The sequence below is a fragment of the Oryzias latipes genome, chromosome 2, assembly GCF_053564925.1.
Source record: "Oryzias latipes strain Hd-rR chromosome 2, Olatipes_Hd-rR_3.1".
NCBI lineage: Eukaryota > Metazoa > Chordata > Actinopteri > Beloniformes > Adrianichthyidae > Oryzias > Oryzias latipes.
The window spans coordinates 8,110,695-8,135,341 of NC_136238.1; the positions used below are offsets into that span (position 1 = coordinate 8,110,695).

Sequence of the window (24,647 nt, forward strand, 5' to 3'; positions counted from 1 at the left end):
TGTCAATCAAAAGCGCTAACATTTAGACATTTTTACTTTTTGGCTGCTTGATTTTAGGACAACAAAATGTTTAAACTGTTACTTTTATCGTTTTTGTTTCTTTTTACTGTTACTAGTGTTTTCATTTTATGTTTTTCTTAGTGATATTTGATGATTACATTACTTTCACTTAAGTACTTTAGATATCCATGGATGACTGTGGGAAAAATTACACACATTCCCCCACCTGCTTTGCTGGAGACAGGAAGTTATCACCTGAAATCATCCCCCTTTCCAAATGTATCAAAGGTGGTGGAGCCTTTCGTCAATGTCTAAGGAGACACACTCTTGTTCTTGGGGTGGGGTGGTGTTAAAATAAGACTGAATAAGAGAAGCAAAGAGCCTAGGTTAGCACAAGGGTTACCACACCTGATCCAGGTAATTAGCAGCAGATAAGGCAGGACAACCCTGGTCTAAATGATTTGTTTTAATTTTTCACACATGTACCGGTGATGCATAACTTTTATATCGTGTACACGCCGCACATATCACGTTAAAATGACGTAACTGACCCACAAATCACTAGTGAATTGCATATAAACAGCGCAATAATCAGCACGGTTCATGTTCCACATTGATTGGCGTGTTCTTTGCGTGGTTTATTCGTACTTCCTCCGTGGTTTTAACGTGGTTCATTCACCGGACCCACCCACAACCCCCTTTCCCATGTATATTCTCATTTGATCAGTTTTCATCCATGCAATATACGCAAATTATATGTAGTGTCTGTGTGACATGGCCTTGAAGTAAATGAAGATTTGTAGTTTTTTTTGTCATTTCCTGTTTAATCAAAGTGAGTCTGCTGGACCTTCCTGGTAAAAAAAAAAGATTTAGGGAGTTGATTAGCTAGTGACTACTACTATTTTCCATGTATTACTCATAATTTATGGCCTGTGTCAGACTGGCGACATGTCCAGGATGTACCCAACCTTCGTCAAAGAGTAGCCATACGGAAACCACGTGACCCCAAAAAGGGGATGTAGCGGGTTAAGAAAATGGATGGACTAGGCCTGCACAATATACCGCAAATTTATCGTTATCGCAATATCCAGCTCTGCAATATGCATATCGCAAAATACGGCGAACATCGCAATAAATTGTAAGCCTTAAATGTGTTCAAACAATCTTATGGCAGCTTGAGGCATTTAACGAATCAAATAAATCTCTTTATGGATCTGACCAATCGGATGGACGCCTTCAAGTTGTTGACCAATTGGATGGAGGCCTATTATGTTAGATGTTTGTCTCCTATGTCGACGAGGGTCATTTGGAGTATAATTTTTAAACTGTTGCAATGAAATGGGAATGATGTTTTTCGTTATTTTGTTATTTGTTTATATACCGCAAATTATACCGTTATCGCAATATTAATCTCTAATATCGCATATCGCAAGTTTTCCTCATATCGTGCAGGCCTAGGATGGACTAATAATTTACTGTTTAAGATTTATGGTTATGAATCAATAAAGAAAAATTCTTGCAGCAAAATCATTGAAAGAAGTCTATAAATGATCCGTTTTGGTAAAAATTGCAGATTGTAGAGTGAGATGTCTTCAGAGGTGATTAGGTCTCCTGTAGGACACTCAGATTCTCAGGAGTAGTTGAACTATAAACAGTGACTTGTATCTATAGCCTAAATGCCATTTTGTGCCTATTTAATGGGAACATTTCACGGGAGGCAGAAGTTAAAGTGATCCTATTATGGCGAGGGTTTCTCCTCCTGAGACAGCACTATATCATCAGAGAATCATCCTTCTGTTCCCCGCGGCGCCAGTAATCCTCTCATCTAACAAACAGCCTCAGGAGGCGTCGAGACACACAACATAAACAACATCGACTACTCAAAATAAGAAAATGCTCAAGTGCTGCATTGCAGACACGGCTGCACGCTCCGGACCAGTGTGGATTTTTCTTTTTTTTTTGCCCCCCAAAAAAATGTTCTCAGCCACCCACACAGGTACAAAACGTGCGAGAGAACACACACATGAAGTATTGGCCACACAATCCACACTGCCTCCACTGCCGGTCTGTTATCCGCTGCTGTATCATGGCAGCGTGGGCGCTGGAAGCCTGTGACTCAGACCTTGCCGGTCCACTACAGACACTGACATACCATTTGGGCGTTTTGCTCCGATGGCCCCGCAAAATGAGCGTTGGGTGAAAATAGAGCGCGCCCAGATGGACAGAGAGCCTCGTCACATCAGCGTCCGCGTCCATCAGCCGTCTGTGACATGATAAGACGGCAAGAATATGCAACGACGCAAACTAGCGTGCATTGTCATGACGCTGGCTGGTGTCAGATCTCGTATGTCAACTTTTTTTTCTTTTGCCTCTAGTTTTTTTTCCTATTCTACTAAATACCAGCAAACAACCATGTCAGTCTTTTTTCAGCTTCGAAACCATTCAGCTCTTGAATACAAGAGTGGGAGGGCGTCCCTGCAGTTCAGAGAGAGAGGAAATGATTGGAGCTTCACACCAGCAAGGACAGTGAGGTCCCCAAAAAGCCTCACAGAGAAGGGCGCCCATGCTGCAAATCACTTGGGGCCTTCGCCAATAATTCATCAGTCGCAGACGGTGAGTCATTTTGGAGATAGGTATGTGTTCAAGGTTGAATACAAGAAATTCAGCAGCACTGGTGGGAACTCGCAGCTTTACATGGGTTTACTTAACAATCTTTGCCAAATACAGACAGGTTTCATTTGCACACGCAAAACCTCACTTTCGGTGAACAACACACAAATACACAGGTGAGTGTGTGTTTGTGTGTGCCTGTTTATCAATCCGGGAAAACGTAGTGGCCTGGAACAAGAGTAGAGCCAGAGCTTCCCATTAGAGGACATTACTGTCAAACACTGGAACGAAAACTACCTGCTGTACACTGATTACCAACTTAGCTCCCACTGCAATTCAATTACCAACTGGATGATATGATGCACCGCACTTACTCCCCGTGACAATGGAGCGGTGGTGACAGCTGTTTAGGGACGTCGTCTGGTTCCTAAATCTGCTCTGGAGTAGGTGTTGCTGCTTTGCTCTGCCATGCACTCTGTTTTCATGGGATTTATAAAAAGTGCACCGTCTCACAAACCATGAAGGTGAGGAGAATTACTGTAACCATGACAAGAGCAATGATATTTAATTTAGTGGGGGTGCCTGGAGCTCACTGGGTTGAGCAGCACAACTGACAAGTGTTGAGGGTACAAATCCCTTGCAAGGCAATAAAAAGAAAAAATTAGCTGTGATCCTCGGAAAGCAAAAGGCCTCGACTCTTTAGAGTTATCAACATACCAGAAGAGTGTGGCGATGGTAGTCTTTTCTAGCTTCCAAATGATATTTATGCCAGGCAGCGGTGGATGCAGTTTATTTTTTCAGATCAGAAAAGCAGGGGAGATATATTATTTGTTTGGGCTCCATTACAAATCTGCTTCTTAAAATGGGAAGGCTAGCCAGGAGTCTGCTGAAAAATGTGTGATAATAGACCCAAACAAAGAAGAAAACAGTCTTGGGCAGATGTGCAACACTTTCCATTAGTGCAGTGCTTACGAAATCAACGTAAATCAGCTGATTCTGTCGTGGAGAAGACGGTGTTGCATCGGAATGCTACACTTTGCATTATTAATGTGCAAAGCCAATATGCACCAAAATCAGGTGATTCCTGTCAAAGAGTTACGGTACGTCAAAGAGCGTCTGTTATTTAGAGGGTCATCTTTGGTCAGTAAACGTTTAAAAAGTCAATTCATACCCAATTTAAACATTTGTAAAAAAAAACACACAATGGGTGCACTGGTTGAATTCAGAATTTGCGCCGCCTGATTGCCATTTTCAGATTGTTGTTGTGGTGGGCGGAGCAAATTCTTATTAAAGTACCCTTCATACTTCAGGCTACATTACTACTGAATCAAATCCATGTTAGACATTATAACCCTAGTATAAGTATGCAAGTGTTTTAAACAAACATTTCTGGTTTAATATGAGTGTTATGTGTCCCCGCATTTTTGAAACATGAGTCTCTCTTTTGAATTTGTACTCAGGAGCGACTTATATGTAATAATTAGATTCATGTTTCCGTTATTTTCCCACTAACAGCCGCTAGAGGGCACTGTAGGTGTGCGTATCAGTATTTGCTACTGACAGGAACCCAGAAGAAGAGCAGTCTTGGCAGATTTTTTTAAAAGCGACACAGACGATGACAAATTCAGCATATTTAGTGATTTAAAGAGATTAAAGAGTTTGGTTGACTTGTTAGCATGTTTTTAAAGCTATAGATATATCTGAGTAATTGTTTATCTTGTGCTAATATGTTGCACTAACATACTAAACACGTGTTCAATTCCTTCTATGTTGATGAAGTTAAATACAGTCAAGTTGGTGAAGCGCGCATATTCATGGTCTTGTATCTTGCTAAATACATTTCTCCCAAAATTTTGACTTGTATATCATTTTTATCGGACCATATTATGCAAAATGGCGTCTGCAACTTATACTCCAGAGATTGTGCAACAAATACAGTATATAAATCCCTCAAGCCGTGTTTTGCTGGGTTTCGTCTTTGTAACTTGTTTATCTCAGATTACACTTGACCTACAAAAGATTTTATGGTGATTTTTCAGTCGTTTTCAAAAGAAAACAATACATTTTTCTTATCTTAATATAAATGTTTGACAACCAGCAGAGTCCTGTTGTGTTCCAATCACAGGCCCAGAATGACAATCAGCCCGTCCTCTCCCTCCAGATGCACCAACGCTCCCAGAACAGAGAATTTGTGCATCCAGACATGCATAACCAATAAAAAGAAAGGTATAGAGCATAAGCAAATTAGAAGCTTAATGTAGATGGAATTTATAATAAATCCACCTTCCACAGAGGAAAAAAAAAGGCAAGAAAATGAAAATGGGGATCCTGGCACTATGAGCGCACATTTGCATATAGAAAATTAATTAAATCAGGATTGACTACTTTAAAAAGCTGAACATCCGAGGGCAAACCAGGGAGCTAAAGCAGAATGGCGCTAAAAAGGTTCACATAAAAGGTTGATTCTTACTTCAGGGGAGGAAATAATTACGATTAGTTTGAGTGTATGGCGTCTTCTGCAGGAAAAAAAAAAAGCATCACAAAAAGGGAAAAAATAATCTAATGTGCAAGTGCCAATTAGAAGCACTCGTTCTGCATAGCAAAATCAAAGCTAAGCCTTTGCAGTGGAAGAATGGAGAGCAATAAATAATGCAGTTTTCCTCAGCTGACTTTCTCATTCAGGAATTGTTCTCCTGCAGTCGCTGAACGGGAGCTTGTGGGCAGTCAGGCCTTTCGGGGTGTCACCAGCTCCCAAAACAAAACGTCCTCCGAATATTCAGGTTCATCTGCTCTTCAAGGATGGGAGTGCAGCACTGCAGCAAGCGTCAGCAACCGCGGAACAACCTTTCCCAACAAGCCGCATGCAACATTTACGACGGTGGTCGTCTTTGGAGGGTTAGCCAAGACGCCAAAACAAAACCTTCTGGACAGGAAGGAGATGCAACGTTTGTACTTCTGTGGCTTTGAGCTCACTCCCAAACACAAAGAAATATGTTTCATGTTTAAAAAGTCATCAGTCAAAGGTGCAATAATGCTAAGTTAGCAAGTCCTTAAATTATGCAAAAAATAACTTCTTTGAACTATAAAAAAAGTACAAACAAAAATCTTCTGTTTCCCAAATAATAAAAGCTGTGTTTTTACCTCCATGTCCTCCTACATAAAATCCAATAACCAAGAGAATTATTACAACTGATAACTTCACAAAAACAGAGATTCAAGGTACAGAAAAAGAAGTTTTCTTGATACACATTAAAGGTTACTACCAAGTTTGTTTTCCTCTTGAATGTAATTTTTCCCATTTTCCAGGTTTTCCACGTATGACATTTCAGTCTTGTGTGATGCATGTAATTCACAAGTGTTTCTTGCGTTCGTCATTCGTCGATGTGGGCAGTTGTCCGTCGAAAGTGCCGATGGGTTTTTAAGTGAATTTGGTTTCAAAATTTTTGTCGATTAAGATTTATGTAGTTTGTGTATTTTATGTAGTTTATACACAATGATGTGGCTTTCCACAACCGTTCCATGAACATCTAACGGACTTTTCATGCATGTGCCACCGATGTATAGCTTTTATATCGCGAATATGGGATACGGCAGTGCTGAACACTACATCAACCTTTTCTATAGGTCAACGTTTAATATAAGCGTTAATTTTGCAGCAGAAGAAAAAAAAAACAACACAAGTTTGTGCCCAAATATATCAAATGTCTCAAAGGTTTTAAGTCTTTGGGTGACAAAGAGGCTATGGAAAATTCCAACAGACGAAGCAGCAGAACTGCATTTTCCTCCTCTTGAATGGTTAAAGAGACAGAAGAAAGGCAATTGATATTAAATTTTGACAGTCAGAACAGAATGTGCTGAAATGTTTGTCAGAGAGACAAATCTCTTCATTTGGCACCAATTCTCTGCGCTCTCAAACAAGTGGATGCACGGGTGCACTCACAAAGCCAAACGTCGGACTTAAAACAATCATCTCGGGAGTTTTTGAACTGAAATTCCCTTCAGACTTAAATGCTCTGCAGTTATCGGCTGATTTTTATGTCTAAAGAACTGTAAACCATTCACAGCAGAGCTGTTGCTGGGGACTGAAAAGTAACACATTATCTTTGAACCCTTTACGCAATGAATTCCAACAAATTCTGACGCAAAGAAAAGCTTTTTTCCTGCTTCAGAATCAGCTGGCTGTGCAAACACGTCAATACTGTGATGTACGGATGCACCGGATATTCGGCACCCAAACTTAATCGATCAAAGGTTTGGCAAATCAACGTGCATCAATGAGGTTTCACCTTCTTTAAAATGTTGGCAGAGGGAAAGTGTTTTTGAAGCGCCTCTGTGTTATTATGCCATTTAAAACCCAGAACACCATGACCACACCATGGGTCAGAAAAAGAGTGTTGCAGAAACTAAGCAGGACAGCTAACAGCACTTCGTTCATGCCTGACGCATTTGAAAAGAGAAAAAAGTTAGCAAAGGGTAGTGCCAAAGCAAACGGAATCACAGAGAAGATAATGAAGGACATGGCTTTAGATGACCAAGCATTTAGGTTTTCAGAGGCCTGTGGAGTCCATTAGACTCCGAACACAACGCATGTTCAAGAACGCGCTGATGACGGGTTCTGGAACACCTGCTGAGCCCACACTGTTCACACTGGACAAGCAGCGAGGGGTTTCTTTCACTTGTTTTTACTAGCGCATGTCCGCCACTTACAGTTGGAGGAGGCTTGCTGCGAAATGTCGAACAGGTGCAAATCTCTGTGTCACAGAATTCCGGCGGGGCACAAACCGCAATTATTAATCAATATCTCCTCCATGATCAATTTCCCAACAATTGGCACTTTTGGGACCCCATTCATATGTCACTACCAAATCAGAGTCCCTGATTGGTCAAAGTTCAACCCGGTTTAACTTCCAGTGTACGTTCAATGCGTTTTGTACTTACAGCCTAAAAACAGTTGTAAAAACTTGCTCAGCACATAAACTGAAAAAAAAAAAGTACATTTAAGCGCGTTTGCATAGACTTGTCATTGGAAGTGGTCACTTGAACGTGCGTCGCAGATGGCGGTGTGAACGTAGCTATATGTCATACAGAGTAGGTGGTATTTCCTGGATGTGTGCCTACCTGCAATGCAAACATTTAACTTGTGGCGCTTGTGGCCTGACCACTGTACTTTTCATGAAACCACGTATGTTTCCAACTGCATTTTTTTTTCTGCTCACAAAAATTCACAATAATTTGAATTTAAAAAAAAAACACTCAACAGTGTTATGCAGTTTTAAGGGCAATTTTCTTTAAATGTGTCTTCCATCATCTGGAAAATGCCACAAAAACAAGTTAAAAACACCAAAAACACAATTTTCATTGGAGGGGGGGGGGGGGGGGGGGGGCGGTAAAGACGAGCTTCTGACTCTGCATATTAATGCACAGAAACACAGGCGGCGGCCAATGTCAGCTGAGATTACCAGGACCATGACTAAACAGAACGACCGACAATTACCGAGGGCATCCCCCCCCCCCCCCCCCCCCCCCCTCCCCTCCCAGCCTATCAGTTAACTATCCTGTCGCCTCCCCCTCTCTGGATCCAGTTTGAAACTCGAAAAGCACCACACACACAAAAAAACATTTTTTAAATTTAAATTTCATTTCCATCCTAGTTATCAAGAACGGCAGGACGACTTCATCCATTGAGAGGGGCCCATTTGATCCAATGATGTAACAAGACAGAGTTTCTTACCTCGCTTACCCCCCCGTCCCTCCCCTTCCAGCAGAGTGGGTGGGAATGACAATAAGTAATGACGTGGACCGCTTTCTTTGGCCACGGATTGAAGTGGAGCCTGTGGCAACCTCTAAGCCCCTTTCATCACCTCTATTAAAAATGCCGCGGCATTAATGGGCAACTTTAGCGCACTGTGCTGCATTAGTCCTCGCCGTGGCGGCTCATTGGGGAAGGCAGGTTAGAACAACACGCCTCACAAAGGAGAGCTGCTTGAAAAAGAACGTGCCGTTGTTTTGGAGTGGTGATAAAAAATACACACGCATCCAGACAGCTGAAAGCCCTCCATGCTGTCAGAAGCTTCTTCAGATGTTTTTTTGGTGCTCTGCTGCCTTTGATAGTCTCTCCACGCCATTAATCAAATCAAATCAAATCAAACTTTATTTATAAAATAGCGCTTCTCATGCACTTTGTGCAGCTCGAAGCGCTTTAACACTAAAAACAGTAAACACACAACATTACAATAAAAACCCCAACCCACCCTTCACCCTTCCCACTCCCCTCCATTAAACCACATGACCCATGGCTCCCACGTACAATGAAATATGACTATGTAACTGTAAAAGAATAAATAAATAAATAAATAAATAAATAAATAAATAAATAAATAAATAAATAAATAAATAAATAAATAAATAAATAAATAAATAAATAAGTAAGTAAGTATGGCTTAGCTCTGCTGTGAGGAAACAGTATCTGGGAATCCTTTCATACCAGGAGCCAGCCCGGCCACCGGAACATCGCCACAGTGCCCACCCAGACCGGGACAACACCAGGGTCCCCTTCACAGCCAAAAGCTGTAAAATTAGACCCCAGCCGCCCCAGCAAGGGCAACAACTGCAGCAACAACCGCTGACCAAGCCGGCAATCCCTGGAGGAAAAGATCCCCTCAAGAAACACTGGGGCTAAAATCATAAGATGCTAAAATTAAAAACATAAAACATAAAAAAAAAAAAAAAACATAAAATTGAAAATAAGATGCATAAAATTAAAATAAATACATAAATAAAATAGCCTATACTAAAACTAATAGAATAAATTAGCAGTTAAAATCAACTAAAAGCTAAATTAAAAAGGTGGGTCTTGAGCCTCTTCTTAAAAACCTCTACTGTCTCTGCGGCCCTGAGGTTCTCCGGAAGGCCGTTCCACAGGCGAGGACCATAATGGCAGAACGAAGCCTCACCATAAGTTTTGGTCCTCACTTTAGGAACAACTAAGAGGCCAGCACCGGAGGACCTCAAGGTCCGCGAGGGCTCATATTTTAAAAGAATATCATTTAAATAAGAAGGCCCAAGACCATAAAAACATTTATAAACCATTAAAAGAATCTTAAAATCAATCCTGAAACGCACAGGGAGCCAATGCAGCGATTTTAAAACCGGTGTAATGTGTTCCCGCCCTCTGGTTCTCGTCAGAACTCGTGCCGCTGAGTTCTGTAGAAGTTGTAAGTTTGAAAGAGACTTTTTGGGTAAACCAGAGAGCAGGGCATTACAGTAATCTAAACGACTGAAAATAAAAGCATGCATTAGTACCTCTGTGCTGGCAAGAGAGAGGAACGGGCGGACTCTGGCAATGTTTTTAAGATGATAAAATCCTGTCTTAACGACATTTTTAATGTGTGGGATAAAATTTAGCTCAGAGTCAAAAAGTACGCCCAGGTTTCTCACACATGGAGAAGGTTTAAAATTATGAAGATGTGGTCAAATCATCTCTCTCTTGTCTTCAGAACCGATGATTAAAACTTCAGTTTTGTCCTGGTTTAGCTGTAAGAAGTTTTCTGCCATCCACAGCTTTATATCTAAAATGCAGTTTAAAAGAGTGTTGACAGGTTCAAGGTCATCAGGAGACACGGCGATGTAAAGCTGTGTATCATCAGCATAGCTGTGAAAGTCAACGCCGTGTCTCCTGATGAACCCCCCAAGAGGCAACATATATAAATTAAACAGTATTGGCCCTAAAATCGACCCCTGGGGAACCCCACAACTTATTTCGTGGATTCCTGAAGAGCACATATCCATACTTACATAAAAGTGTCGATCTGTCAGGTAAGAGTAAAACCACTTAAGAACATTTCCAGAAAGGCCCACTAGACTACTAAGTCTGTCTAATAAAATCTGGTGATCTACTGTATCAAAAGCGGCACTAAGATCCAGCAGCACCAGAACAGAAAGTTTCTGTGAGTCGTAGTTTAATCTTAGATCATTAACGATCTTTAAAAGAGCCGTCTCTGTGCTGTGGCTTTTCCTAAAACCAGACTGATATTTTTCTAAAATTTTTTGGGCATTTAAAAACTCATGCAGTTGAGTAGCGACACTTTTTTCTATTATTTTACTTAAAAATGGTAAGTTGGATACGGGTCTATAGTTGTCCAGATTTTTTGGATCTAATTGACTCTTCTTCAGAAGGGGCCTCACCACCGCCGTCTTACAGGCAGAGGGGAAGACCCCCGTCTGAAGAGAGCAATTTACTATATTTAAAAGCTCTGACTCAAAGAATCCATAAAATGTTTTAAAAAGTGAAGTGGGAATGGGATCTAAAAGGCAGGTTGTAGTGTTTACTTGGGATACAACTCGACCAAGCATCTCTGCATCAACCAGGACAAAACTCCCCAGTGTTTCTTCTGGTAAAAACAATGTTGGTGGTCTGTTAAGATCAGTGTTTTGCATAGATGAAATGTTTGATCTTATAGCATTGATTTTACCCATGAAGTGGTCTGCGAAGTCCTCACATGCAGCATTAGACGATGGCATGGAGGACTTGTTGAAGTCTTTGTTTATTAAAATATCAATGGTTTTAAAAAGAAATTTGGGGTTGTTTTTATTTTCTGAAATGATTTTTGAAAAATAGGAGGTTCTGGCCCGTTTAACTGAGTTATTGTAGATTTTGAGTTGTTCTTTAAAAATGTCTTTGTGAATTATTAATTTCGTCTTCCTGTATCTTCTCTCTGCTCTCCTGCAGTTCTGCTTCAGACCCTTAATGTCGTCAGTCTTCCATGGCATTTTAGGAGTGGCTTTTAATGTTTTCGTTTTGAATGGAGCCACTGCATCTATGGAAGACTGAAGTCTGTTATTAAAATGATCAACAATAAAATCACAGGGTGCAGGTAAAATCTGAGCAGGAGTTTGCTTAAAAACATCAATAAAACTTGCAGCCACTTCAGGAGTTAAATACCGTTTCCTCACAGTCATCACTGAGGCTTCCTGCTGGATTTCACTGGTGACAGTAAAAAACACACAGTAATGGTCTGAGGTGGCTATGTCAACAACAGAGGACACCCCAGTGGACAGACCATAGGTAATGACAAGGTCCAGGGTGTGTCCTCTGTTGTGAGTCGGCTGTGTGACATGCTGCTGAAAATCCATGCTGTTTAGAATGTTTAAAAACTCGCAGGCATAGATATCATCATAATTGTCAACATGCAAATTAAAATCACCAGTAATTAAAATCCTATTGTACCTAATATGAAGAGATGATAAAAGTTCTGAAAATTCTTCGATAAAACAGGAAGGAGGGGTTGGTGGTCTGTATACTGTGACAGTTAAAACAGGAGGGTCTCCAAAGACAAAAGCATGATGCTCGAATGAACAATATTTACCAAGTAAAATATTTTCAGATAAAATTCTTTTGTGAGCAATCGATGCTGTACCTCCACCTTTCTTTCCTCCCCTGATTGAAAATAAGAAGTTAAAATTAGGTGGAGAAGCCTCAGTGAGAATAGCTGGTGCATCAGAGCCAAGCCAGGTTTCAGTTAAAAACAAACTGGTTAAATCATGGTCTAAAATCAGATCATTAATGATAAAAGACTTATTTAAAAGTGATCTGACATTTAAAAGAGCCATCTTCATGGTTGTGGGTACAATCTGATGTGTGCATGTCATGGGTTTTGTGACTGATGTGTGAATTGGTCGGAGACATGTAACATGCGAGGCACGTGGATATGAATGCAAATGATTTGAATGTCTATTGGTGATGCGGACTGGTATGTGATGCTGTATGGCAGAGAATGATGAGTCAGGGGTGTGGATGTCCTTGTTCAACCGTCAGCTGGATATGGTTTTGAAAGAACGGAGGGTGAAATCAATGTTCATGCTGAGAAGACGGGAACCACTATTGTTAAGGGTGTAAACCATCTGATTTAAAGAGGTATGGTCTATTGTAAAAAGTTGTGAAGTTATCAACGTATGGAATGCTTATGGAATGACAGTATGTTTTTAACCAAATGTGAAGCTGACGGACGCGTGAGAACATGATGTCTCCATAACGGGGTGCAGGCAGTGGTCCAGATATGATGCAGTTTATGTTTAACTGTTGGATGGTGTGAATCAGGTGGATGAAGTCCATTTTCAGAGTCTCTGATTGCTGCAGTTTCAGGTTGTTGGTGCCTGCATGTATGATAAAAGTCTCCGCAGAGGGGTGTTTCACAGAGAGTTGGTGGGCAGAGTTTTTAATCTCATTGACGACAGCTCCAGAGAGTGAGTGTGTGTGGCACCTTCTGACCCGGACATGCCGGACAACGGAGTCTCCCACGATGAGCACGGGCTGCTGCACAGGTCCGGGTCTTCCAGCGGGTCTCCCCGCGACAGCAGCGGGGTGAAGAGCAGTGGCCTCCGCTCCAGCGTGCTCAGGTGGAGAAATGGGAGCTCCATATTGATGTTTCCGGGCAGACGGTACTCCAGCGTGAAGACCTGGTTTTTCTGTGGAGAGTGGATCCCCTGAAGCTGGTGAGATGCAGGCTGCGGCGCGCGAGCCCCGGGGAAGCTCGCCTGAGCGTCGGGCCACCGCCTCTTTCAGCAGACGGCGGCGTTTCCTTCTCGTGGCGGGGACCAGCGGAACAGCAGAGGATCCGGGCGGCTGGGCCAGTGCCGCGGCTCCAGGAAGAAGGGCGAGCCGGCCAGGCTCCAGCAAAGCGGGCACCGAAGTAGCAGACGCCGTTGGATCCGTAGAGGTGGTAGCGGGAGTCGTCGCCTGGCTGGGACCAGCAGCAGAGCCGGATGCCACGGTAGGCGTTCTGCCCGATGTCGGTCCCGGTGAGCCCGCTCGGGTCGCTGACGCCGCGGTGAGGTCTTCAGCCAGCGGGGCAAAGCGGTTGGTCAGCGCTAGGTTCCCCGAACTGGCTGTGTCGGGTTCGGGTCCACAGATCCTCCGGCCGCGACGTGTCACCTCAGCCCACGACTGTTTGGGCGTAGAGCAGAGGGCTGGAGCCCTGGGCCCGGCATCGGCCTGGTCTTCATGGAGGTCCTGTCGACTCCTGGCCTCCACTGCAGAGCTGGTGTTGGTGGTGCTCGGAGCCCCGTCCATCCGTTCCCACCCGTTGTTTTTACGGCCACATATTTGAATTATGTTGCTGTCCGTAGTGGTGGAATGGGCTTCAGCGGGAGTTTCTCCAAACCACGGAAGGGTTTGAGAAAGGGAGCGGTTGGTGTTAATGGAGTGCTGTAGCTGCTGGATGTACTTAGACTGGGATGTCGATACTGAAAGAATTTTCTCTATCAGAATTGATTTCTCTCTGACTTCCAGTCTAAGCTTTTGAACGGTTTCCCTAAGTTGGCAATGTCCTTGGTTACAGTTGTCTGGAGTGCATGAAACTCCGTCTGGACGAGCGGCAGCCATCTTGAATTCCACACAAATTCATCTGACATCAGTGATAACAGACAGTATGGACCAGCTACAGCTACACTTGATGATCTACTAATGAAGGCTGCACACACCAACACTACAGCCTTACTAGTTTAAAAAGATGAAAGTTGCTGCTGGTCGTAGTGGTGTGACTGTTTTTGTCTAGTCACAAAAAGTTTGATCGGACGCATTTCGGTTGGGTCAAGCGTCCAAACATGAAGGTCAAATCCCTCATCCCTGGTATTTTGACCCGATGGGGACGCCATCTTTAACTGAACAGAAAAAAGGGGGCATTTAATCAGAGCGTGGACGCCTGTGCTCACTTGACCTTTTCGTGTCTACTTTCACACTGCAGGGACTCATTTGTTGGCGCTCCACACTGCAGCGGGCGTCTAAACAGAAATCCTTGCTTCCTGCTTTTTCACCAAACAAGATCGTAATCTTGCTCAACTTGAAATGCAGTTTGCAAAAGAACAAAAAAAAAAAAAAAAGGAAAAAACAGTGCTAACTAATGAGATCCTGAAGCACATTTTCATTTGATTCTGGATCCTGTGAACCCTGCAAACAGCTTCTCAGATCAACACGCTGACGAGTCGAGCCGGTGGTAATGACTTCTTTTTTTTTTTTTTTTTTTTTATTGGAATGAATCTGTCCTGCAGGATGTTCAAGGAGATAATTAACTGCTGCTTTCATCTTCTTTTAACTGGCATGTTCATTAACGGATTTGCCATATCCGGTAAGAAAAGACATCTAATGTTTCTGTTAATGAAAATAAATAAATTACTTGGACCAGAAGCAATCAAGTGGAGGCTCTGCTTTGGCAGGGTGACAGGTTTGGGAGCGAGCTTCATTAGCTGGAACAGGCCAATCATGTAAGGATCATGCAGGCGGCACGGACATAATGATCATGATAACGTTAGCGGGCAAATAATAAAATAAACAGCCCCTTAATATGAGCCTTTTGCCAAGGTACCAAGTCCTCTCATTATTTCTCGCATGTTTTGACATGGAGCGATAATAATCAAATTATTTTCAGAGCTTTCCTCGCGGCGACCGGCGCCGCAGCTCGTCGTGTTTTTAAGAAGTAAAACAAGATTTCCAGCTCAGGAAGCCAAAGAAGAAAAAAAAAAGTCTGCACAAAGACAAAGTTGATGTAAAAATGTTTTGTTGTTTCTAAAAAGACAAAAGATTTGTAGAAGTGTAAACAGTGCTGACTATACGGTGAAACAGTTTAACCCCAGAAGAAAACACTAGATGACTTCAAGCCCCAAAAGAAGCAATGAAAAAAAAAATAATCAGAGATGTGAACTGTAGCTGCAAAGGTGTTGAAATATCTAGGTAATGTGACAAAAGGACAGAACAAAATGCTCAGATGTTGATTTGGTGGTTTCAGCTGATGTTAGGCTCATTATTTTTCTCTATGGACACTGGAGGGGAGTGTTTTTCACAAAAACCTTATGTTCCTCCTTAAAAAGAAAAAAGAAAAGCCAACATGACGGGTATCGTCAAACGTGGGGGCGCTGCAACTTTAACAGCTGCGTCTTTAAAATCCACTCATTCACACTCATTCCTGAGACTTGCCCAGTGCAATCACAGAGACACCTGTGGCCACTGAACCACCATGATGAGGCCGATTCTGCTGAGAAACTTTACTACATTCAAGAAAAAAGAAAAAAAAAAAACACATTCTGAATTTAAAGCCAACAGTCAGGTATGCAGTTCCCTAATTGACCACTGGAGGCTGCTTTTAGAAGGGGAGAGACAATTTCCATCATCTTGCGGAATGCCAATTTTTCGACGAAACGTTGAGTTGAGCCCAGTCAAGGCTAGTCATGTCTGAGCAATTCAGTCTATTTTCACCGTTCAGATGCCTGTAGGTGGCAGTTTGTATGCATTTCTGTGGTTTCAACCTGCTGGATTGGTGAAGGTCTGTTTTATTTTAACACTACAAGAACCCCTGCTACCAAAGGATGTGGACTGGAACTCAGCGCCCCGTTGTTACTGCTAGACCTATGTGCTTTGGTATAAAAACGCAGATTTTGGTACTTTGTTTTTCGGACGTGTATTTGATTCCGTTTTGCAGTACATTTCTAGCTAATCGTTCCACTCTTTCGGCGGCTGTGGGCAGGCTCATATAAGCATGGGTGAGGGTGGGCGGAGCTTCAGTCAAAAAAAAGCTTAAGCACAATCACCTGATGGATTAAAGTGACGTGTACAACACTCTAAAAAGACCGTCGTCGTGGCGATGAGCAGTGAAATACATGTTTACTTCCGAATGGAATGATGCAGCATTGCAGTGCAGACTGTCAGAAAGAATGAAATAAAGGCATCTTAGGACCATTGAAGCGCCCTCCCCTTCACCCCGTCACACTGCTCGGTCACACCGAAATGATTTTGGAAAAACCTGGGGTGTTTTTTAAAATGACTTTTAAAGCACCAGAAGTACCAGTCCAGTATGAGTATTGGATAAAATCAAGACGGTAACCATCCCTATCAATACTTTTAAAATACCTATTTATCCCATTAAAATAGACAATCTGTTTCCCATTAGGCTTCCATAGGAGGTCATAAATCAAAAAGTTTCAATCTGTCATATACATGGACTCCAAAGTGCAGCCTGTTTGTTTAGTTCGACATGTTTCCTGATGCTACATCCCTTAAAGCGGGGCCGGCCCACCCCGTTAGTTTTCCTGCCGAGTATCTGATGGAGAGTCAGAACCTGCAAACCCCCAATTTAGCAGACCAGCTGCAACAAACGCGAGTGGCTTGGTATCTGTTAGCACAACCAGGGGTTGGAAAACCCTCCTGAAGAATCTAAAGCATTAGTTTTATCTCGAAATAGTTCAACTAACCATTAGCAAATTCAGCAACAGAGGAGAAATTCATGCATACTGTGCGACTAAAGGATTTCACGGTCTTCTCCGTTAGACATTTGAGTCTTTTTTTTCCTTGTCTTTCCGCTGCTCGCTTAAGGGAGTGCCACAGTTGGCTCCATTTAAACCAATAGACAAGCTACAGCTGCTCTGACACGTCTCAAGTCTTTAAACCATAATCATAAGCAAATATTCAAGTTAATTTAGTTATTCCACCTTAATTAAATGGCTAACATCTACTCCGACATACGGAAAAAGTTTTCTATTTCTAATTAACGTTTAAGAGCATCGCCACATATGAAGAGGAGAGAAATCGATTATATGATGCATCAATTATGATTCATAAATGATTCTGAATCATTTAGTGAATTTTAGATCATCAAGAATCAGAAAAAGGGCCGTCATTCCCCTACCTGCCAATTCTACCTGCACCCCCTTAGTACACACACTCTTTACCCCTCAAAATATACACTCCAACACAAACACACATATATTCACACACACACCCTCACAAACAAACACACATTTCACAAGGAAGGTGGGACCTCGGACCATCTGTCCCCTACCCCATCCCTGGTAGGGGGGTACTGGGCCCTTGGCAACGGCAGCCGTGTCCCTTGGGTGCTGGCTTCCTGGGCCTGGCGGCCCTCTCTCTACGCAAGGAGAGGGATCCCTAAACTCTCTGGCAAGACAAAGAGCGGGGATCACATCACGTCTGAGCCTGAGGGGTGTCCGTGTCCCTGTGGGGTGGGTTCTGGTCCTTGCCCCTGAGCGCTGGGCCTCGCCAAATTTCCAACTGTGGCCGAGCCTGGTCGGGCCATGTTTCTTCTTGTGGACCCCCTCATCCCCTGAGTGTCCTCCTCCTGGGCGGGGACGGCTGGCCTTGCTCCTTCTGGACCAACCGTGGGCCGGGTGGGTGGCTGCCTGGAGCGCAGGGCGGGTCTCCCTTGGTGGGTCCCGGCTCGTACCTGGGGTTGGGGTGGGGGGATATCCATAACTCCTGGGTGGTGGTGGGGTGCTCGTCTGGGGCTGTGGGCGCTCTGCTGGGGCGGGACCCGCATGGACCCTCCCGGCGCGGCGGGGGGCTGCTCTCCTGGTTGGGCTGGAGCCTGCACTCTCTGTCCCCTATGGACCCCTGCTCTCTGGCTTTGGGGGCCCCCATGGCGGTCCTGCTGGCCCTGGCCTGGGTGACGGATGTGATCGCCCTGGGGACGATTTTTCCCTATCTGCTTTCGTGCAGGTGTTGGGGGGGTTCTAGCTGCTGCGGGGGTCTTGGTGTGGGGATGACTGGGCACTCCCTCCTTTTTACATTCCATCATCCATTTTTGAAAAACAAACACTCACTTGAGGTGTTAGCTCACCTTTGGACTAATATTTTGCTAGATCGAATGAAATATTTCACACTAGTTGGTTTGAATGTATAGGTATGCATATGTGAACATTATTTGTATTGTGTACATGTTGACATGTTAACATTTTTGGCAGTATAGGTATGTTTATAACATTATAGACTTGTATTACATCTGAACCTCACTGCAATGAGTATAACCATCCAGCAACTTGTTGCTTTATGCTGCTTCATGCCCCCCCCCCCCCCCCCTATAATCACCCTCCTATCCCCTCCTCTCCAACATCCCTCTCTCTTCTTCCATTCTTTCCTTTTCCGTCCGATCTAACACAAAAGATTTTCAAATACAATTAACATGAATAAAGTTTGGCCTCGATTACAAAAGGGGTTTATTCAGACATACCTCTTGTGTGTCAGAAGATTCATAACCCCTGTTTTTAAAGTAAAATATGTCCAACACAAGAGGCCTTTAGCTCTCATCTATTTGCCCAGCTGTTGGACAGGACAAGTTAAAAAAAGAAAAAGAAAAAAACTGGGATTTAACGTAAAAGTATTAAGCGGATTTCACACATTTCACATTGTTAGCACACAGGCCGCGTGATCCAACTGGGTCAGAATTCGCTTTAAGCTAATGTTCGGCCTTTTGACAAAAGTTGAGTCGTGTGTAAGTTTCCCATTGAAAACCTCTAGTGTTCAGTCACTGAAATGCAAGTTTCTATGACCGTTTTCAGGTTCAACATACAAAACGCGCGGCCATCGAACCTGCAATTAAAGTTAAACCAGGTTGAACTTTGACCAATTACGTACTCTGATTTGATAGTGACTTACAGATACTGGAAGTGCCAACTGTTTGAAAATTAACCTTTCAATTCAATTCAATTTTATTTATGTAGCCAAAAATGACAACAACAGTCGTCTCAATGGGCTTCATAGCGGCAATTGTAAGGTAAATATAATATCATAAGGATCATGAAAATATAGAATTAAATAGGAAAATACTGAGCTGAACTAACTAAACAGACTAAACTGGGCATCCCTGCCCTCAGACCCTCCTTCACGGTAAGGAAAAACGGAATCTGGGAAAAAAAACAAAAAAAAAGACATTCAGGGATGTTCACATGAAGGAGGGATCCTTCCCCGGGATGGAAAGGCGATGTACCAGAACTCTTAGAGAGAATTAACTCATCTAACTCTACAACTACATGCTTAAATAGTCAGGCAGATGGGCTTCATCCAGATGAAGTTGGGGGACGGCTGGGGGCGCGTGACGAGCCGGAAGCAGAATCAACAGCCTAGAATAGGGGCACGGATGAGCCAACTGGATCATGGAGGAGAAATGAGTAATTGTGGTTTGTAACCAGATGGAATTTCTAAGTCTTTTATGTATCAGAACCGAACTGTGAAAGAAAAAACCTACAGCAAGATTTACAAGATCATCAACCAAATGTCCTTCTCCTCCCTCTTTCTCCAATAATCCAAAGTGTGCAAAATCAAAATTCACAAGGTTTGCGCAATAGGTAAGCAATAAGTAAGGGGAGGAGGACGAGGTGACTTTTCAGTCCCGCCCACAACTCAGACGTGAATTTCTGATGAACTCCTGCCGCTCTGCAGAAACTATATCCTGGAAAATGATACACGAGGTTTAATTTTGGCTAAAAATGCCATAATCATTATTAAAAGGACACTGGGAGCGCTTTACTTTCACCCAACACTGAAGCTCCAAGGCTCAAAAGCTCCATCAGTCATTGAAGTTTGCCGTTACCACCGATGGAGCAGGACCACGCCGCGTTCACTTCTAGTGTCGCTGTTGCTTCCATCTCCCGTCTTCTGACTCCTCTTCCATCACTCCTCTCTCCGTTTGCCCCAGTCGTGCGCCGATTTGCATATCAGTCACAGAGGAGCCCTTTCTCTGGTGGCCCCGGTTGTCACCCTGGAGTATTCTTGTCTGGCATCACAACACAACCGTGAGATCAGAGCGCCGAGCGCTGCGCCTGTTTTTGGGAAGATCTCCCCCCACAGGCTCCTCTGCTGCATGAAGTCTCCTGCTTTCATTTAATCCGCCGTCCTCTCCCGCTTCTCCGACGTGTCGTCTTCCTTTTCCTTCCGCTCTGCCCTTCTGCGATCCTCCCTTTCTTTTATCCCCCCCCCCCCCCCCATCTCCACTGGTACCCCCTCCCCTCCAACTTTTCCTCTTTTCTTCTGTGCTTGTTTTGAACGCACCAGAACCAGGACATGGGTCTCTGGGGGTGCTGGGGCTCCTTATATAACATGATAAAAAATTCACACTTTGCATGTTCTTTTTATGGGGAGAAGAAGAGGGGGGGAGGAGAAAATTTGGTTGGTGAAAGCTGCAACCACAAATTAAAAATAACTTAAAAAGTGGGGGGAGGCAAAGAAAATAGTGCAATAATAAAAGTACAAAACTGCCTTCAGAGCCATTTTGGCACCGAGAAGCTAAATCTTCTCAACCCAAAAAGACAAGCTAGCCAAGGAAATCAGAGGGGAAAAAAAGGAAATTCTGCACGATTCCTTCCTCCATCTCTCTCCCACTCCATCTACATAATGTGTGCTATGTTGCTTAGTGCAAACCCATTTCTTCCAGATATTACTTCTCAGATGGAGGCTTCCTGGTGGAAAACAATACAATTAGCGCTAAATTGATGCCTGTCATGCCAAGGCCCTTTTTCACATCATCAATCGTCAAACCGGAGAGGCAGGGAAGGGCCCCAAATGTGCACCACTTAATATCCCCTCCCCCCGTCAACAAATATGAAAGGCATTCTGGGTAAAGTGTCTGAAAGGTCTCGAGTATTAAGGACACCAACGCCACAAGTCGGATAGTAGCTGCAACCGCGGCAGCGGCGTCCTCGGTGGTTTTGGGGAGCGACGCTTCGCAGCTGATTTAAAAGCCATAAAAAGCTGTTTACCACTGCGATTCACAGATCATCTGCAGAGCATGAATTATTAATCGACCAGAGCGCCTTCTTCTCTCTTCTCCCTCTTTCTTTCTCGCCGTTTAAAACACTCTTCCATAATGTCATGCAGACGCATTAGTCATTACTTAACTATGTGGGAAGCACTGGGGGCCTGTGAGCAGAAATCGACGCCGTCCGTTCATCATGCGTTCATCATGCCTGCAACAAATGAAACTGAAAAAATAAAATTTGTATTTTTAACCCTTTGCTACGTTTAAGTGCCTAAAATTCCTCTCCAAACATTAAAAAAAATACAATTTCTCATGGCTTAAAATGTGTTCCAGCTAAGGTTTACCACAATTTTCAGAATAAATCAGAATCTAATTAAGATTTGAATTAAAGGTTGTTTTTTGGAGTGTTGTGTAAATCTTCTATAACCAGCGCTGCACAAAAACTGCATAGAAATGCTGCAATGCACAAACAGGAGGAAATGCAGCTCCAACTGAACCTCCACCGTGGATAAATGGGCAGCACTTGCAGGGTTATCCGTTGTTCAAACAAGGGAACTCAAGTATTCTACATTCATTTTAGTAATAAAAAGCTCATCAAAACTCACCTCCTGAAGTATTTGTGGTTTAGTGAAACCACAGATGTGAATTAAAATATTGGAACTGAAGTTTAAGTATGTTTAATGTCAATGTGAAGCTGGTGTTTGGAGGACTCACTCCCGATCATTGACTGCATATTAGAACTGGACTTAGGGACCCCTTAGGTTCCAAACATGTAGAACCCTCTGACTTCAATAGAGAAATAAACAGCTATTACTTATTCTAATGGTCAGTCGTGCTCTGTAACCGTTTTTTATGTATTCTTAATAATCCTCATTTTTTTCTCTGTAGTTCAAGTGTTTGAAGTTTTAAATCGGCCAATCAGAGTACGAGTAGGTGGTCCAGCATCCAACGTTCTAGACATTTGACCGATTTTGTGTTGGCCAATTTTAAGTGGTAGGGGTGTGGACTTCCAACAAGCTCACGCCTGACTTGACTGGTTGCCATAGAGACAATGACTCGTTTCTATAACTGCTTACTAATCACATCTGGCTCCAACATGGTGCGGTCCATATCATGGAAAAAAAAAATGGTGACTGGATTGACTTTATTTGGTTGGAGCCAAAAAATAAACCATGTTCTATGGATGATGTCACGTTCACTCAGTCCAGATCTTTTATACAGCCAAATCAGGCCCCTAATGGTTATGTAAATGGCATTCAGTGGTCTCTCGCTTTTTGTAGCCTCGCAGTTTCACCCCTTTTTTGCATTGTGCTCTGCATCTTGATTGTCAACCAATCTCCTCTGTTTCGTGTCTCCAGTACAGAATGCGTTCATTTTGCCAAACTTACATAAATCTCTGATCGCGATCAGATCTTTGGAACTTTACAATTTTAAACAAGAGAGGAAAGTATGAAAAGATTGATGTCCTTCTGAGAGAAGTGTATAAAGTGTGTAGTGAGGGGTTTTACTGCCTTAAAACCTTTGTAATAATGTGTAGATTGAATCTATTATGAGTTATTTTTACAACATAACTCTGCATTAAACAAGGAACCACCGAATACTGATATAGTGCTTTTCTAGCTTGTTTTGAGACTTAAAGTGTCCCATTCGTCCACAAACACACACAACCAGATACTGATGCTGGCTCTGGCCAGAGAACCAGGAGCAATGTGGGGTTTAGTGTCTTGCTCAAGGACACATGCAAGAAAAGAGGGAGCTGAACCTCCAACCTTCCAATTGGCTCCACTTCTGTTTTCAGTTTAGCCTCAGAGTAAATGTGTTGTTCAATTGTTAAACAAATGATTCCGACAGGTGAGCATGGGAAGAAAAATCCTGCTCCAAAGGGAATGAAGTGCCGGGTAACTCGGCGTCCCGCAGGGCACGAACCCCACATGGAAGATTCATCCTGCACTCTGCAGCGATGTGTTTCCTGATGGAAAAATGCCAATGACACGTTTTCCTGTGGCTTTGATGCTTGCTTTTCATTCCGCTGCCAGGAAAGGTCAAAGCATCTCAGCAAGACGAACAATGCCCTCATGAGGGGATTTTTGAGTTCCTTTTTGCTCAAAAGTGAACCGACCGGCTGTGGTTCTACAACAGACACTCGCTGAAGGTCAACAGGCTTTCGGAGATTTTGAGGGAAGCGTTATGTTTGAGTCGGCAGCAGAGCGATGTGACGGTTTACATCAAACATCTCCATCTCTCCCATCATGCATCTCTGGGTTTCGGGCCAAGTCCCGTGGAGATCTGGACGGCCGACATGGAGTCAGCAGCAGCTTGGGCTGGGATCACACAGCAGAGCTGCCTCTCAGACATGCGGCGGAGCCCTGACGCAGCAGTCCTCTCTGGAATGGATGGGAAATAAAAGTGTGCGGCTCTGGCTGGCTGGCCTCTAAAAAGTTTAGCACCAAAGTCATCTTCCTGTTTGCGTTCCTCTCGTTTTCTTAGCTGGGGGGTGCTATTTTACTGATGTTGACACGACTCGTAAACAAAGCCGACTTCTTAACCAGCAGGTTGAGAAAGTTGAGGCGGCTTTAAGGTGGTTTCGGAAGCGCTTCCGTCCTCAAAGCCGGCGCCATTGAGGCAGAGACAGACGTTCATTCAAACGCAACGCAACCGACAGGAAAGACGAGCCAGAAGCAGATTTATCACAGCACCACCCAAACTGCAAGTCTTGCATTGTTTCCTTGGGCTTATGCTAATTGCAAGGATTATTGCGAGCAATTAGTGGACCACAAATGTCAAAACATCTTTAATTCCGAGCGGCGCGGCTCGTCGCCTTGAGCACATTTGACCTTCTCCGCGCTCTTTCGGGAGACGGGGTGACCCACATAACTATGCGATGATATCAAAGGCTAAAAACAGGAAGTTGTGTAACTCCACTGAGCTGCAGCGTGGCATGACTGTGCCACCCGCTCCTCCAACACCTCATAGCCAATAAAGCTTCCATTATAGAGGGAAAGCTTTCTGTGCAGCCGGGGAATACCACAGCCAGGCGTGTTAAGCTGCTTCAAAAATGGCTGAAAAATGGTTTGTTGTTTTTTTGCTCCATTCATGCCCTCAGTCCTGTTTCAGGAAGGAATCGGCTGTTTGGAAGGTTGCTCTTTTTTTTTGCAGGAAAGTGTTATTAATTTAAAATGAGTGAACACTGAGCTATTTGTTCCACTCGTGTGAGTTTAAATGCACCAGAGAGGTCGGGGTGTTGCACATGGGAAAGATAATCACAATCGACACCGGAATTCTCCGATTTGAACCCACAGATTCCAGTGGGTTCAAAAGAGAAGAATCCTATATTTTCTAACAAGAACTATTAATTATTTTTTGATTATTCTGATGAGAAATGAAATTTATGTATGAATTATGTTTCTATAGGATATTTTACCCTGCAACAGACTCTCAACCTATCAAGGGTGTCCCCTGCCTTTGCCTACAAGTGGCCGGGATAGGCTCCAGCAGCCCCGTGAT

The 24,647-nt window shown here is 43.4% G+C and overlaps 1 protein-coding gene across 7 annotated transcripts in view; it reads right to left on the reverse strand.

The window, feature by feature from the left end:
* LOC101172314 (interleukin-1 receptor accessory protein-like 1) overlaps positions 1-24,647 on the reverse strand; it is a 466,015-nt gene that overhangs the window by 244,061 nt on the left and 197,307 nt on the right. Inside the window, exon 1 of one of the 7 annotated variants that reach the window (XM_078931995.1) lies at positions 19,980-20,345. The exons of the other annotated variants lie outside the window; for them this stretch is intronic. Coding sequence (XP_078788121.1) covers positions 19,980-20,034 — 55 coding nt within the window. The 5' untranslated portion in view covers positions 20,035-20,345. Of the gene's footprint in view, positions 1-19,979; positions 20,346-24,647 lie in introns of those variants that run through there. 7 annotated transcript variants of the gene reach the window in all.